Below are 15,161 nucleotides of genomic sequence, written 5' to 3' on the forward strand. Positions count from 1 at the left end.
TATTTTTTATTATGCAGCTGACTAACGAGTAATTTAATCACACTGGTGCTTTGTGTAAACAAGCCACTTCATCATCTTCTTGACTTGTGCTACAGGCTTAATGGTAAACAAAGTGATTTTTCTGCTGTTCAGACTTAATATGACAGACATCACCCACAGACTGAGCTGTGGATTAGACACCTTGAATTAAATGTGAATGGAAGATATCTCTTTAATTAGGAGAAGATGGTAGGCATTCGTGTAGGTGTGCCTTTTTTGCAGACAGTAGAAAAGTAGATAAATGTGTACATTTCTCAGAGACTCAAATAAAGAAGTGAGTTAAAGGAGCTCTTTGTAAGTTTTGCTGTTGCTTCACAGCCAACGTTAGGATTACCAGCAGTATTTTACCAGTCTTGCGAGCTTCAGCCGTCTTTCCATTTACAATACAAGGGGTTATAATACACCCTCTGAGCAATGCTACTTCTTCAGGGCAGACAGTGACTCGCTATCGGTGTGACATGATGGTCTGGTCTGACTGGGGCTAACTGGCTAGCATGCTAACTTCAGTAGAATAAAAGAGGAATGAAAGTTTGATGCTGAACTCGCAATGTTTCTTCTAGACTGATGTAGCAATAGCAACACAATATTAGTATATGAACATTTAATAAGTGGTCTGTAAAACACTATATGCAAATATATGTTTATTCATGTGTTTTGGGCTGCAACCACCAATTATTTTTTACAGATTATTGAATAATATGCCAGATATTTTCTTGATAAATCAATTAATTATTTAGTCTGTAAAATTTCTAATAAAATCCCAAAAATATTTCATTCACTTCACAAAAGACAAAGAAATGCTGTAAATCCTCCCAATTGTAAAACTGAATCCAGGAAAAGTTTTGTACATTTGCTTGAGAAATGAATGAATGATTATATAGTAAAACATAGTTGTAATTATATTGAATATGTATTGTTCACCAGTGAAGTCAGAGCAAATCGTTGTTACTTGAGTTTGGATATCTTGAATCATTTACATGTTTCAGTGTAAATTATATATCTTTTTATTGTCAAGTTTTTGAACTATATGTAAAATATAAAAGATATAAGAGAGGCTTTCATTACCAACCTTTAAGCCCACATGGACAAGAACACACTAAAATGCTTAGGAAAAAAAGGAAAATCTAACATCTGCAGCCCCATGACAGCAGGGTAAACAACATCAGCTGAGGAAGCAGCTGTGGTAGAACTGAAAGCTCCAAAAAACTACTAATAGAGCTTATGTGATTGTTTTGTCGGATGCTGTCTCCAGATTTTCAATCTAAACAAGGTTTTTAAACAGACACAAGCAAACGTACTGTTATATGTTGACTTCTTGCCTTTCATTTTGCAGTCTTTTGTCTTGTTAGAAATAGACTGAAATAAATGTGCAATTTAATACATTGATTTACAGGCATTAGTAACAGGCAAGGTCAGAAGCAGGTCATTTATTGATTTTCCTATGTTACTATACTGGAACATAATCTGGATGTTTTCACTCCAGATTGTAACTAATGAGCTAAGAGCAAGTTTAAATATTTCATTATTTTTATTATTATTATAATTTTTTTAAGTTAAAATATATATTCCTCCACCCACACCTCTCCAGGTATGAATATAAAGGTGCAGAAATAGTCATCAGTATTCTGGGTATCATTACATTTCTGGTTTGCCTGTCCCCTCCTGTTTTGACCTTCTTTATGGACAGAAAATCTAATCAAACCCGACCAATATCAAATATACAGAGTGTTGGTCTGCTGAGGCTTTTCAATTTTCTCCTCCTTTAATGGGTCATACATGCCACTGGATGAATTGTTATTATTATTATTGTTTATTTTGGGAGGGATTGGTGCAATGTGATTGAAAGTCTGTGGTCGAGTTTGGAGGGCGAGAAATACGTTTTTTTGCAGCTTTATTGATTTCGGTGTAAATGCATGGCTGCTTGTTTCTTCTAGGATCTATTACTCTGCTGTCGCTGCTGGATGGTTTAGCTTGAAGTTAGAAGTAAAAGACATTTATCTTCATCATCGATGATAATGAATCTTGTTTCATGCTAGGCAGCGTTTGTTTGGCTTCAGTCTGGTGTTTGCTTGCGTTGGGTTCAGGCACCTTATTCGAGTGTGTTTGGTGTCTCCTGCGCTCTCACTGACAGCAGGCGCTTTCTGTACACCTCTGGTAAATTACAACAAGATCTTGTTTTCCCTACTGATGCAAACAGTCCCTGTGCTGTCACAGCAGATACCCTCTGACATACTGTCCTCTCTTTTTATCTTTCTTGTTCCCCTGCTGTTGCTGCAGATCCTTTGTCAATCACATCTTTTCTAACCGTCATCTAGAGCTGCGCAATATATTGTGTCAGCATCGTCATCACAATGTGAGCATCTGCAATAGTCACATCGCAGTACATGTGATGTCAAGCAGGGGAAATTAAATCTAACATGTCAACTGTTTTGTTTCTTGATACAAAAGGAAAACTCGCACAGTTCTCATTTTCCATGACTAATGCACAAGAGAAGTCTGTCTGATAACACACAATGTAAACAGAGTTAAGGCTTGTTGGACGCAAAGAGTTTGCTGCTAGTGAGTGACATGCAGGGCCTGCATGCACAGCGAACCACCAATCATAATCACTCTTGATCAGTTTATTGCTAACCCCAACAACCAAAGCAGGCCCCGCCCACGCTAGTTGTCAACCTGAAAATGTGTGAGGAACAGGAGAAATACACAGGAAAGGAAGATTTGGTTGCAACAAGAAAAGCAACACCAGTTGTAAGGAATTACTTTGGCTAAGGAAAAGATGATGTTGACCAAAAAACAGGTATTCAAGGCATCTGGTGAAAATTCTTGTATTTATTCATAATACGATATATATGTTGTAGAAAAAAGTCAGCTTTTTTCAGTATCGAGCATCCCTACTGTCATCTCTGTTTTCTTATGTGTTTAGTTTATTATTTATGTATAAATATGTATTTCATTTATACATTATACATTGTGCACAACTTCATTGTACCCACAAGCGGCCCACTATACAAAAGAACAAACCACATTTTTTTTTCCACTGTGATTATAAACAACAATGTATTTTTGTTAGTGAATTTTGAATCATGTGACATTATGGCATTATTATGTACTGTATACTGAGCTGCTAATATGTTATATACTATATGGAAAACTGTGTGTCATTAATCTGAGAAAAGTACATAAAAAAGATGTTTCCTAAAGCTCAAGTGGCGATGTTTTCGAAGTGACTTGTTTTGTCAGATCAACAGTCTAAACATCAAGATATACAGTTTTTAAACACAGGCTAAGACAAGCGGAAAATTTGACCACAACAGAAGAAGTGGCTCTGAGCATGAAAGTTCATTATTGAACCTTGGGAACAGACGTTTGTCAAAATGATCCCAGATCAGGGGCCACTCACCAGCTTTTCCAGCGCTTTCAACTGCACCTCACAGCCTCTGACAGCACAGATGGCCGCACATCGATGAATGCCATCTTGGGTTAAGATTATTTTGTCAAATTACTGTTTTTCTCTGCTCCTTTGATAAAAAAGTTTGACATGTTTTGATTGTGCTTTGTTATTGATTAATTGTCATCTGTTCTTTGGGAGGATTGATTTTGACATCAACTGATGGTCTGCAGCCACATTGTTGTGTTAAGTGCAGACTTACTTTAGTTTTTTAAATCATAGCCTATGTGACACAACAAGGTTGGCCATTACTCTCTCTCCTCTGTGTGTGTGTGTGTGTGTGTGTATTTATGATTGTGAACAATTTGTGTAAAAGGTGAAATACCTGCTCAGAAGGACAAACAAGTGAGGGTTTTTCCTGCTAGGAAGCACATGCCAGTGTCTATCCAGAATCTACCTCTCTATATCCCCTGAGACTGAAATTATTAAAAAAAACAACCAAAAAAAAAACCCAACTCCATGTTCTTCCCACAACAAGTCAAGAAAGCATCAGATTTATAACATGGCTGCTATGTCACTTCCCCCAGAGTTACCTAATCTGATCATGATTTTAAAGTCAATATTATAATCTCGTCTTTCTGGATTTACCTTGTATAAAAGCCTGAGTGCTGAGCTAACTGGCTGGTGATGCACTGCAATCCTCCTGGGTCTCTTATAATGCATGACTATGTGCTGAGCTTGTGTGTGTGTGGATTTTGAAGATCATTATATTTTATGTATAGGTTGTTTGCCTGCTTTCTAATAGCAATAACCCATCTCCAGAAATATTGATCAGACTTTATGTTATTCAAACTTTGCAACTGACAATACAACAATCACCTTAACATGAAATCAGTAAAAAAAAAACTGCGCTAATTAAAGCTGAAGCTGGTTTAGGTTAGTTATTTATGGCTAATAAACTGGCAGTGAGATCTACAGTACAGAACTTTATTCTGACTGGTGGCTGGATGATAATGATGTGGTTGTGAATGTGTGGATTACAGATACATCCACACTCACAGTGGAGGCAGCAGTCTGAACTGAGCTTTAACAACTGTCATCAATACTGATTTTCCGTGTTTCTTATCCTAGACAACACCATCATTACACCCACACAGATTTAACTTTAACAACGCTGCTGGCTAAACATTAAAATGAGACTGTATTACTGTGAACCTACTGGATATATAAACACGTTTCCTTTTTCAGTTATGTGCTGGAAGAAGTCAAGGCCTCTACAGTCCTCAAAGCTCTGTCATTATCTCTTCTGAGAGACGCACTCTCGTTTGAAATGGTAATTTCAGAGCGACAATCGAGTACAGAGAAAGAGAAAGCTAGTGTGTTGTTTATGGAGCTGGTTGTGCTTCGTGTGTGTGTGTGTGTGTGTGTGTGTGAGAGAGAGAGTGATTTCTTGAGTGTGTTTGGGTGAATGATGAGTTACTCCGGCGGGATGAAGTATCATTTATAAAAATCTTTGTTTCTTATCTGTTAGTGATGAATAAAATGAGACTTTATCTCTAACCAATAACTGATTGTTAGTCTCCGTGGTGGAGGTTAGAAAGATGTTGAGATGGAAAGAGGCACGATGTCACGAAAGAGGACGAAGTATGAAAAGAGAGAGAAAAATACAATTCAGTAAACGGTCAGGGAATGGCTGTGAGTGTTTCGCAAAGGACTGTGAGAATTTAAAGAGAAAATGGAACACATTGAGTCTTTCACACCTTCTTGTGGTTCCTGGGCAGAACTGTAGGTGGCCTGGCAGGAAAATACTGAGTGCGATTGTCCAGAAGATACTTAGCATTAGCAATGTATCTTTATAATGAAGCAGTTTTAGCACAATAGAAGAGATACTTCCAATGGGTGAAGGATTCATTTCTTTCCATAAAGCAGTGTACTCTGGAGTTTACTGTTACTCACACTAATTTACATGAATTACACAGATGAGTATAACTATATTGCAATAAACAATAATCCAACTGTTCTTTGTGCAAAAAATACCTCAGTTTTGCTGTGGATTTACAGTAAACAGATTCATTGATATTAGTCATGACCAATGCACACACAATACCATCGTGCAGCAGAAAAAGTTCGCCATTATTCATGTCGTGTGTGCCGTTGCGCCCCCTCCATCTTTGTCTCATCATCATCATCACCACATGTCCCAATGCTCACAAACTCTGGCACGCTTTCCTCACACACACAGTGCCAGCTGGTTCTCCCCCTCCTCTCCCATTTACCAAAGCGGTACATGGATGGATTGGAGTGTGTGCACACAACTCCCCAGCTACAGACTCATCCCTGCTGTTACATAAGAGCCACGCAAAGGCTTACAAATCAGATTATAATAGCCACAGGCCGCTCACTCAGAGTGGATAGAGGTCAGTGAAGCAACATGGCCAACCAGTGGACTGATGCTGGCATGAGTCTGGACAGAGGAAACTGCTGGCACCCTGTCCTGTCTGGGTGCCCTTCCAGTTAGTCTGTGCTTGACACCTACCTGTCCGTACAGGTACAGAACTCTCTGAGCTGAGTATCTACTTTAGGGTCCTACTTCTTTTTCCTGGTAGGCTGAGCAAGACTGTCTTCATTGCTTGTTTCTCTATAGTTTTGTAAAACAACCAAACAGGCGGCACTGTTGATTTTTCTCCCCACTAATGTTGCCTCAGGCCTTCATGTTCGATGGGATTACTATCATCCTGAAACAGCTGTAGTTGGAGCAGGAGCCAGCCACCCCCACATTGGCTCTGAACACCAGGATTTAAGAATCACAAATGGATTTTCCCTGATTCCACAAGAACACAGGTCTATTCTCAGGACAGCCAGTACAAGTATAGGTTTACTCTTAAATCAGTTATTCAGATCCATTCACCGTTTGGTCCTTCTGGTGTTGATGTCCTTAAAAATCCTAGCAGGCTGAAGGTTTAACCGTGGCAGCATAGATTCCAGTCCAGGTGAATGCAGGCAGACACATTGTTGAGTCACAGTCCAGCAGTGAGAATACTCGGTGCAGCGTTGCATGAGAAATGTGACAATGAGAACGGCTAGGCTTTGAGGGTATTTAGAGTTTAGAGGAGGGAGAAGGGAGAGATGAAGACAGAAGTAGAAAGGAAGGAAGAAAACAAGAGAGATTATCTGAAAAAGAGGAAAAACAAGGAAGACAAAGATCTTCTGGGCATTGTTATGCAACTGTTTTTGACTTTTCAAGTTTTGGCATTTCACTCATATTCCCATCTGACCCAAGCCTGCCTGCATTTTCCGAGGTGAAACTGAAGGAGAAAAAAGGTTAACATACACACACACACACACACACAGACTAAATGAGCGGGAAAAATGTGATCAGAGTCCCACTCAGATTCTTCCCCACAGAGAGAAAAAGGGGCAGGTAGGGAGCAGGTAGGTGGAGAAGGAGGCGGGATGTTTTAATGCTGTCAGGAAGATTCAGATCCTCTCCTGTTATTGTCCAGCAGCAGGGGCTGTCCTCCTAATAGCCTCACTAATCACTCCTGTCATTTTTAATCTCCCTCTTCCACCCTGGGCGTATTTAAAGCAGGGGCCTCCATGTGCCCAGCCAGGATTAGACTAGTGAGCAGCAGAGGAGGGAGGAGGTGTGGGAGACAGGGGGGAGGAGAGCAGCGGTAGCAGCAGCAGCAGCAGCAGCAGCAGCAGCAGCACACTCCTTGTGCGCCTCACATTGGGCGCCATGTGACCGATGCTAATGCTAACAGTACAGTTGTGAATGCTAAAAGTATAAGCGGACGGGTGTAAAGCAGTAACAGGGTTGTTGAAAATGCACTTAATTACATTATGACAGTATGATAGGTGCAGTATGTGTCAGAAGGTGACGTACTGCACAGATGGACCTCTGCATTCATGCATACACCATAAGGATGCACAAACTTATTAAATTTGCAATATAAATCAGGTGTTGTGATTTTTTTTCTCTCCTGTTTTGACATAAAAGCAAAATAATAATAGGAGAGAAGAATCATATCACTAGTTATATAAATAAGTAGTGATATGACTCTACAGATGATGCAGTCAGACTGAAGTAACTATTGGATTGATTGTCATGAAATTTGGTGCAGTTATTTATGTCTCACTCAGGATGAATTCTAATCACTTTGGAGATCCTTTGACTCTTTCTCTAGTGCCATCATCAAAACCAGTGCTCGGTTTTTGGAGAAATACCTGCTTTCTCCATCATTTAGCTCAAAGCAACACGGTGCCAAAGTGTAGCCTCAAGACAAAGCTTTGTACTTTAAAACAAATGGTTATTGTGTTGGGGGAATCCACCATGGGATTATTTTTCAGGAAGTCCATGAATGAACTCCACATCTTTTCAAAGTCTTTGGGTTTTTCCCCATTACCAAATATTTTTCAGCCAGCCTGACAGTTAGTCTAACCACTGGCTGAGACTTGGTTTTTCTGGGGGTTTCCATAACACAGCAGTTGTCGTCTTGGCACACATTTAACACAAATATTTTTTTTTTTTTCTCCTCACTCTTTATGTGGCGTATAGTAGGAAGTATACCAGATAAAGTGTTCTTTTTAGGATAGGCTGAACTAATCCAACAAAAAAACAAATGTAGGAACATGTGAACAAGTGAGACAGCATCCTAACCTCAGGCTTGTGTATGTATGTATAGATATAATGTAGTATCGATCACACTGTGTTCTGCTGTGAGTAACGTAATCTAATCCTGGATTTCCGTTTAAAAGCAACAACAGACGCTTTGTGTGTCAGGGTATGTCTGAGGTCAGTTTCTTCTTCAGCTGTTTAATAGTATTAGCTCAGGGTGTCTTAAACAGGTGTAAAACCCTGCTGTTTAAACTCTCCAGAAGTGTTTTCATTAATCTGTGTGGGCAGTTCTTTTTATAGAAAAGAGTCCCTCCAGCCTGCAGGTGAATCGTCTCTCCTGATTAAATAGCAGAGTAAGATCCAATACCTGGAAATAGCTTTTTTTGGGTTGATTGTATGCGAAACAACCCAAAAGGTAAACCTTACCTAACCTTAACATAACCTTAAAAATAACCTCATTGCACATATCCATTTAGTGCTGTTATTATCTGTCTTTTATTATATATTAATGCTCCCTCAACTCAGAAATGTGTTTTGCTTATTGTGCAGAGTGATGTATGTGCATGATGTATGAGCTGATCGGAGTAAGTCATTCTTGAAATTTGTACCAAATTGCTTATTTGAAATACTTCATTTTTTTAAATTAACCTGAAAATGTTTTTGTGTTTCCTGTGGTCTTTTAAAATCCATATTTTAAATTTTAACATCAGTTTTACTCAGAAGGCTAAAAATGAATAAATATGTTGTCACACATCTATGATTCATGGTATTTAGTTTGAGAAATTCTTGCGGTGTTGTTTAAATTAGTACAGATTATGTATTTTGGCCTCTGGCCTAATTTATTTAATCTGGTTTCGGACATGAGTGATATTGGTGATTAAGAAATTTCTTTTGGGCTTATGAAATGATCCGTTTGGACTTGCATTAATGCTGCTTCAGTTAATTTTGACTTGACTTGAGAGGTTTTGGGGTTGTGAGTGCATACACCCTCTCTGCTGTGAGTACAGTACATGGCAAGTCAAGCTGTTACATCATGCTAGTTTTCAGAATTCTGCACCTTGTTTTTGTCAACGGAGGCATTACGTGCTCTTAAAACGATCCACTGTGAGAGCAAGTCAGGACATTCTGCTGTCTGACCCTTGTGATGATGCAAGAGATTTCGGCACTGGGAGGGAGGACGCCCTGCAGCCCTTGGCAAGATCTCTGGGCTATTTTCCTCTCCCGGTTTTAGCATATTTAATCTGGTCTGAATTGGTGTACATGACCGCCAGCTGGAGTAAAACAGAAAGTGAAGAGAGATCTAAAGCCTTATGTGAACTAGACCTGAAGGTTTTCATTAGCAGTTGTGTGTTTGTTTTTAGCCACATCAGCAGGATGGCTCAAGGGAAGGCTAGGTGAGTTGGTCCACCACCATGGTCCAGACTATTGGATGGATTGTTTTTGTACAGACGTTTATCGTAAATAGAGGATGAACCTACTGATTTTGGTGATCTCCTGATGTTTTTTTCTAGCACCATAAAGAAGTTGACATTTGTGGTTTTGAGTGACTTATCGTGGCAACAGTCGGATGGATTGTTATGAAATTTGGTTCAGATATTCCTAAGTTTCTCACATCACCAGGTCACAATTTCAGTTTGTCCAATACTTTACTTTACCATTAACCTGCAAAACCAATGACATTCCTATCCGCCTCAGCTGTACTTTATTTTTAAAGTTAGCAACTATTAGCAGTAGCATTCAGCTCAAAGCAACACTGTGTCTTAGTACAGCCTTAAAGAGATGCGAGCATGGCTGTAGACTTCTAGATTTCTTTGCTAGTACCAGGGAGGACTTCATTTCAGCCCCTTTGGTTTCCTTCGTCATTGCTCATATTCATTTAGTGTTAGTATTATGTGTCTTTTATTATATATTAATGCCCCCTCCACTCAGAAATGTGTTTTGCTTATTGTTACTTCGCATGGATGTTTGGCCTTCACTGTGCAGAATGATGTATTGACAGTAGAAAGCCGTCACATTCATCTGGTTGAGGGGAGGAAGTTTATCTGTGCTCTCCTTAAAGCTCAGTTTAACACATGTACAATGAGGTGATTTTGTGACATCAGCACTAGTCTGGAGTCCTGGTCCAATATGAAACCACGACTGAAATTTTGTGTCCAGCAGTTCAAGTTTCAATCTGCATATTTATTCTGGATTGTTCAGTGAGCAAGAAGGAGTAGATGTAAGATGAATTTGTTATGTAATTGTATGTTTTTGTGGAGAAACCATAGTTGGCACAAATTATTTGTGGTATTTTTTAATACATCTTTAAATATGTCTTTAAATGAACTGACATAAAAGTAGACAAGAATACAGAGGCAGCAGTGCCCCAAGCTCTGCAGTGAAACCTTATCCCTTCATTGCGTCTCTGTCTGGAGGCATCACGAAGCAGCTGCAAGTTCATCCACTCGCATGTATCAGCGCCGTGCACGACAGTCTTTTTAATGTAGCAAGCTGTGACGTCACAGGTTACATATCATCTACGCCACCGCTGTTCCCAGCAGCCAGCTGCGCATCCTACTCATCCGGGTAAAGTTCACTTCACACTGCCGTCACTGCTGCTCGGTTCACCTTGTCATGTCCTTCCCCTGCAGGGAGGATGAGGAGGAGGAGTGGGAGGGCTAAGAGAGAGTGATGGGTGGAGAATGAAAAGTGAGATGGGTCGTTGAGTGAGGGACAGATTAGGGGGACAAAGAGATCAGTTATGTGTGAGGGTGCAGTGACATAGCTGGTTCCCCGGGAGGTTTCACATCTATAGTTTCCTGGCTATAGGTGAGATTAGTGGCTTGGTTACGTTTAGTAAGTCACTGGGAGTAAAGGATGAACTGTCAGGGCTGTGATTATTGTCTGTGACATGCTGTATTGTCCTTCAGTGTCTAAGTGTGTATGTGTGCCTGTGTTTATTTATCTTAGTGTACCCTGGCACACATCTCCCTTCCATCATTGTAATAAATAGCTGTCTCTTCAGCGTGCAGCCTTCAAAGCACAACACTAGTTCTGTCTTTGCTCTCCACTTGCAAGTGTCCGGGGGTTGAACATGCGCTGACAGCAGCCATGGGCAGCAGAGTGCACAGCAGCACTGGCGCACTTACTGTAAACAGCCGCCAACAGCTCATTTTTATTCATCCCGTTTCTCTGCTTCTCCCAAGCCACACGTAGGTCCCCCACTGGCACTGCTAGACTGATTGTTTCTTATCTATTTAGCTGGAGAAATGACTGACTTGTCCTGTCACTGACTCCCTAGCCCCTCACTATCTGTAAAGCCAAAGAAATTAAGGATAAGCGATACACACAGACTCACACACACATAAATAAGATATGGCTGAATTTAGAGCTCTGAATGCTGATTGAGGAGAGGTGAGGCTGTCTGCATCGACCACCTCCAGAGCTCTTACTACAGTTGTCTTCAGTCTTGATCATCAGAGCTCAAAGCACTGTTGGTTTTCTCTTCAATCAGGGATCAGATTTGTGAGTCAAATTTGACCAGTTCTCACCTGAATACCAGCACGTGAGACTGTCTGTCTAATTGTGCAGCAATCACGATTACTTAGTTCCTCCATTTTCTAATGATTGTAAGTACACATGAGGTTGTTAAGAGGAAAATATGGGGAAAATAGGCATGCTCCTGCTCAGTGCAAGCCGTGAGAGGAGGCAGAAATGTACAACTGCGTGAAGTGCGGTTTGTGGTGGTCGACTTCAGTTGAAAAATTGGCCGATAAGAGCTTATATTTCTGCTGGAGCATTGAAAATCCTCTGTCCGCAAATGGCCTGTGCAGAAACTACATTTTTCAATCATTTATTCTAGGACTGAAATTATTTGTCAGCAAACCAATTAGTCAATCAAGAAAAAAATTGTTGACAACTAACAACTACTAACAACTAGTTGACAAGTAATTTTTCTTGCAAAATTGCCAAACATTCCCTTGTCAGCCTGTCAGTTATGAGGATTTTTTGCTCTTCTTTGTCGTGCCTGATCATAAACTGAATATCTTTGGGTTTGGACTGCTGGTCGGTTAAAACAAGCAATTTAGAAAATTGTGAGGAACATTTTTCACAGTTGTACCATTTCACAGACCAAATATTTAATCAATTGATTTAGAAGATAATTGCAGATAATGGAAAATAGTCTTTTCAAAACTGATCATTTCTACCCTCATATTCATCGTTCTTGTGCACATTTGTTTGCTCCAAATCCTGCATGTGCATGCTAATACAAACCTGCATGAGAGGGAATTGTTCTGATTTATAAATCTCAGAAGAAGAAGAATTGGCAATATACTCCAATAGCACCAAAACAGTGACTGTGTCATTATGTGCAGCCGTTATGCACCGTGAAATATTACTGCAAGATTTTAAGAAATGTGCTACGTCTGGTGTGAATCACAAATGGAAGCAGTCTTGTTTTCTCCAGTTTCGGTCAAAAAGAGGCATGTGCCATCTGTTGTTGGCATTTACATCATGTGTACATCTGAAACCAGGCATTAGTTACATGTAACTGCAATTATAATAGTACAGTATGTGATTAGATGGCTTGGCTGAGCACCAGAAGTGTCACTGTTGGCACAGCGGTGGATCCAGTGTAACACACACGTGAGAGCCATCCACACCTCCATTATCACTGTCTACCCAGCAGTGATGATGCTGTTGTTGTGAGGCAGGTATCCCCATTAGTGTTTGATCATCAGGTCTGACAGGAGGGAAGAAAAAAGGATGCAACACATGAGAAAAGTAGTGAGAGAAATAACAGGAAGTTACCTGAGAAACCAGGCACAGGCAGATACCTGTCTCCATGGCGACCAGCTCACGGAAGATTTGAAGATATTGTAGGGATGTGTAGGTGAAACTAATGACAGGAAATGTGGCTCACTGCTAAACCGGCACTCTGTGTGTGTGTGTGTGTGTGTGTGTGTGCGTGCGTGCATGCATGCGTGCGTGCGCGTGCGTGTGTGTGTTTTTTTTTTTTTGCTTTGAGAATGTTGAGCTGTTTCACAAGTAGGATCAGTCTTTGCTAAGATGACTCATAGAGCACCAATCCTCAGGAAGTCTTACACTGCATAACTTCTGTCACAGGCGTAGTCTTATAAACCCCCCTGCTCTGTCTGTCACAGATCACCCCTCTGTGTTTAACCCCCGGAAAAAAAAAAGACATCTCATTTTTATTGGCTTAATACCAAGTGCTTTGCTCTTTTAGAATCTTTTCTCTAAACTGAAAAGATCGTTCATCCTCTTTCCTACGTCGGTGCCAGTGTGAAGACTGGCATGAACATTTAATAGCCAAAAATATTAGATTTACTCATCCCATCCAAGAAGTACATGTACAGTGCGATTTTTCTGTCTCACTCGAGGAAAGACTTCTCCCACTGACCTTAGCTTTCACGATATCTTTAGTCACGCACAGTAACGCTCCCTGAAAGCTGTTTTCCCCCGCTCAGTCCTTCCTCTGAAGGCCGTGTCTGGCCTCGTTGTGTCACATTGCTGCCCCCTCAAGGCGTCTGGTTACATCACAGACCGAAGCTGGGTGGTGGCAGATCTGGGTATGTTATCAGCAGACAGAGAGTGAGGGGACGGCAGCCCAGAGGAATTATTTCTGAGTGTGTCTGTGCACATGGATGTGTGCCATGTCTGAAGCTATAAAGGCCTACATTAACAGCTTGTTGCTGCCCATACTTCATCTCTTCCTTCATTTCTGATATTTTATCACCCTCCCTCCTACTACATTTGTCTCCAGCAGTAATAGAGAATCTGACTGTTATTTTAAAGCCAGGGGCTCACACACTGTCTTTCATCTAGACCGCATATACGGGGTGTGTGTGCTTTTGTTAACTGTAAACTATATGTTGGTGTGTGCACCTTCGTTGTTTGTGTCTGTATATATTTCCACATAAGGGCTCAGAGGAGTTCCAAGAATAGTCTAAGGGGTAAGATGGCAAGATGACTAACAGGATGCTGTAGGACGTTTTCAGCTGTTCACCCATTTATAACACAAAAAACACCAGGATTATTCTATTAAAGGTGATTATCAGAGATGTAAAGATCACAAACACACCCCCGACATTTTTAACTGTGAGCGCTGGTGAGATGTGAGGCTCACACTGCAGTGTGATCTGTTTTGTGCAGCACAAGGTCAAACTGATTGTTGTTTTGGGCATTTGTTGTGTCACTTTTTCGTAATTGGAATGGAGAGGTTGTGACCGGGAGATGTTGCAGATACAGTCTGGTTCACACTTCAAACCCTGACAAAGCAAACCACTTCTGTTATTGCAACATAGATGTCATTTAATATATAAGAACAGTACCTTTTTCATCTTATTAATTCATCATCAAGGCTAAAGTTTCAAAGAAATGCATAAAATAATAAGATTAACATCTTCATTTTGCCCTTAACAAAAACAGTCTATGACAAGAATCTTACAAATCCTGTGAGCTTTTTTTTTAATTTATTGAATCTGTGCAGAATCCAGCTGCGAGTTTTTCCCCTTATTCTTGCTCCCTTCACCAATGGCTGAGGTCACTTTTGTGTCATTTCAATTATGATCTTCATTTCAGTACTGAGAACTGTTGAATTGGCGTTGACCTCTCTGGAATTTGCAACCTTCAATATTTACACCCACTGCAATACAGTTTTGTCAAGCTGAAAAAAGTTAAACCTTAACATTTTTTTTTTTCATTTTGCTTGTTTTGCAGAAAGTGAGTGAGAAAGTTGGAGGAGCAGAAGGAACGAAGCTCGATGAGGACTTCACTGAAATGGAAAAGGCAAGAGTAAACTCTACTGAATCTCCAGTCATCTTTTTGAGAATGACAACCACCCCTTGAGATTATTACCAGTGTTGACATCGACGCTGAATGTAAACCGGTTGCAAAAGAAATTGGTAGAAAATGACGACCTGCTTACTTTGAAATCTTTGGTGGTCCTCCAGCCGTCACTTTACAAAGCAAAAGCTAGAGGGCACAGCTGAAACGAAGATTTAAAACATGTTGATACCTGCTGGCTTTGTAGCTCTATTTGTTGTTTGTTTTTGCTTGATCTTTTAAAAATCATTTCATTTATTCCTTCTTCAGACATCCCTACTCAGGAACAAT

At 40.3% G+C, this 15,161-nt stretch overlaps 1 protein-coding gene across 3 annotated transcripts in view; it reads left to right on the top strand.

Moving 5' to 3' along the window:
* sh3gl2a (SH3 domain containing GRB2 like 2a, endophilin A1) overlaps positions 1 to 15,161 on the top strand; it is a 35,432-nt gene that overhangs the window by 11,212 nt on the left and 9,059 nt on the right. For all 3 annotated transcript variants that reach the window (XM_071505035.1, XM_071505033.1, XM_071505034.1), the window contains exon 2: positions 14,766 to 14,834. In XM_071505035.1, the coding sequence (XP_071361136.1) occupies positions 14,766 to 14,834 (69 nt within the window). The remainder of the gene's footprint in view (positions 1 to 14,765; positions 14,835 to 15,161) is intronic.

This window comes from Trachinotus anak, unplaced genomic scaffold (assembly GCF_046630095.1).
Source record: "Trachinotus anak isolate AG129_WGS33_773 ecotype Australia unplaced genomic scaffold, CSIRO_AGI_Tana_v1 ptg000019l, whole genome shotgun sequence".
NCBI classification, from domain to species: domain Eukaryota; kingdom Metazoa; phylum Chordata; class Actinopteri; order Carangiformes; family Carangidae; genus Trachinotus; species Trachinotus anak.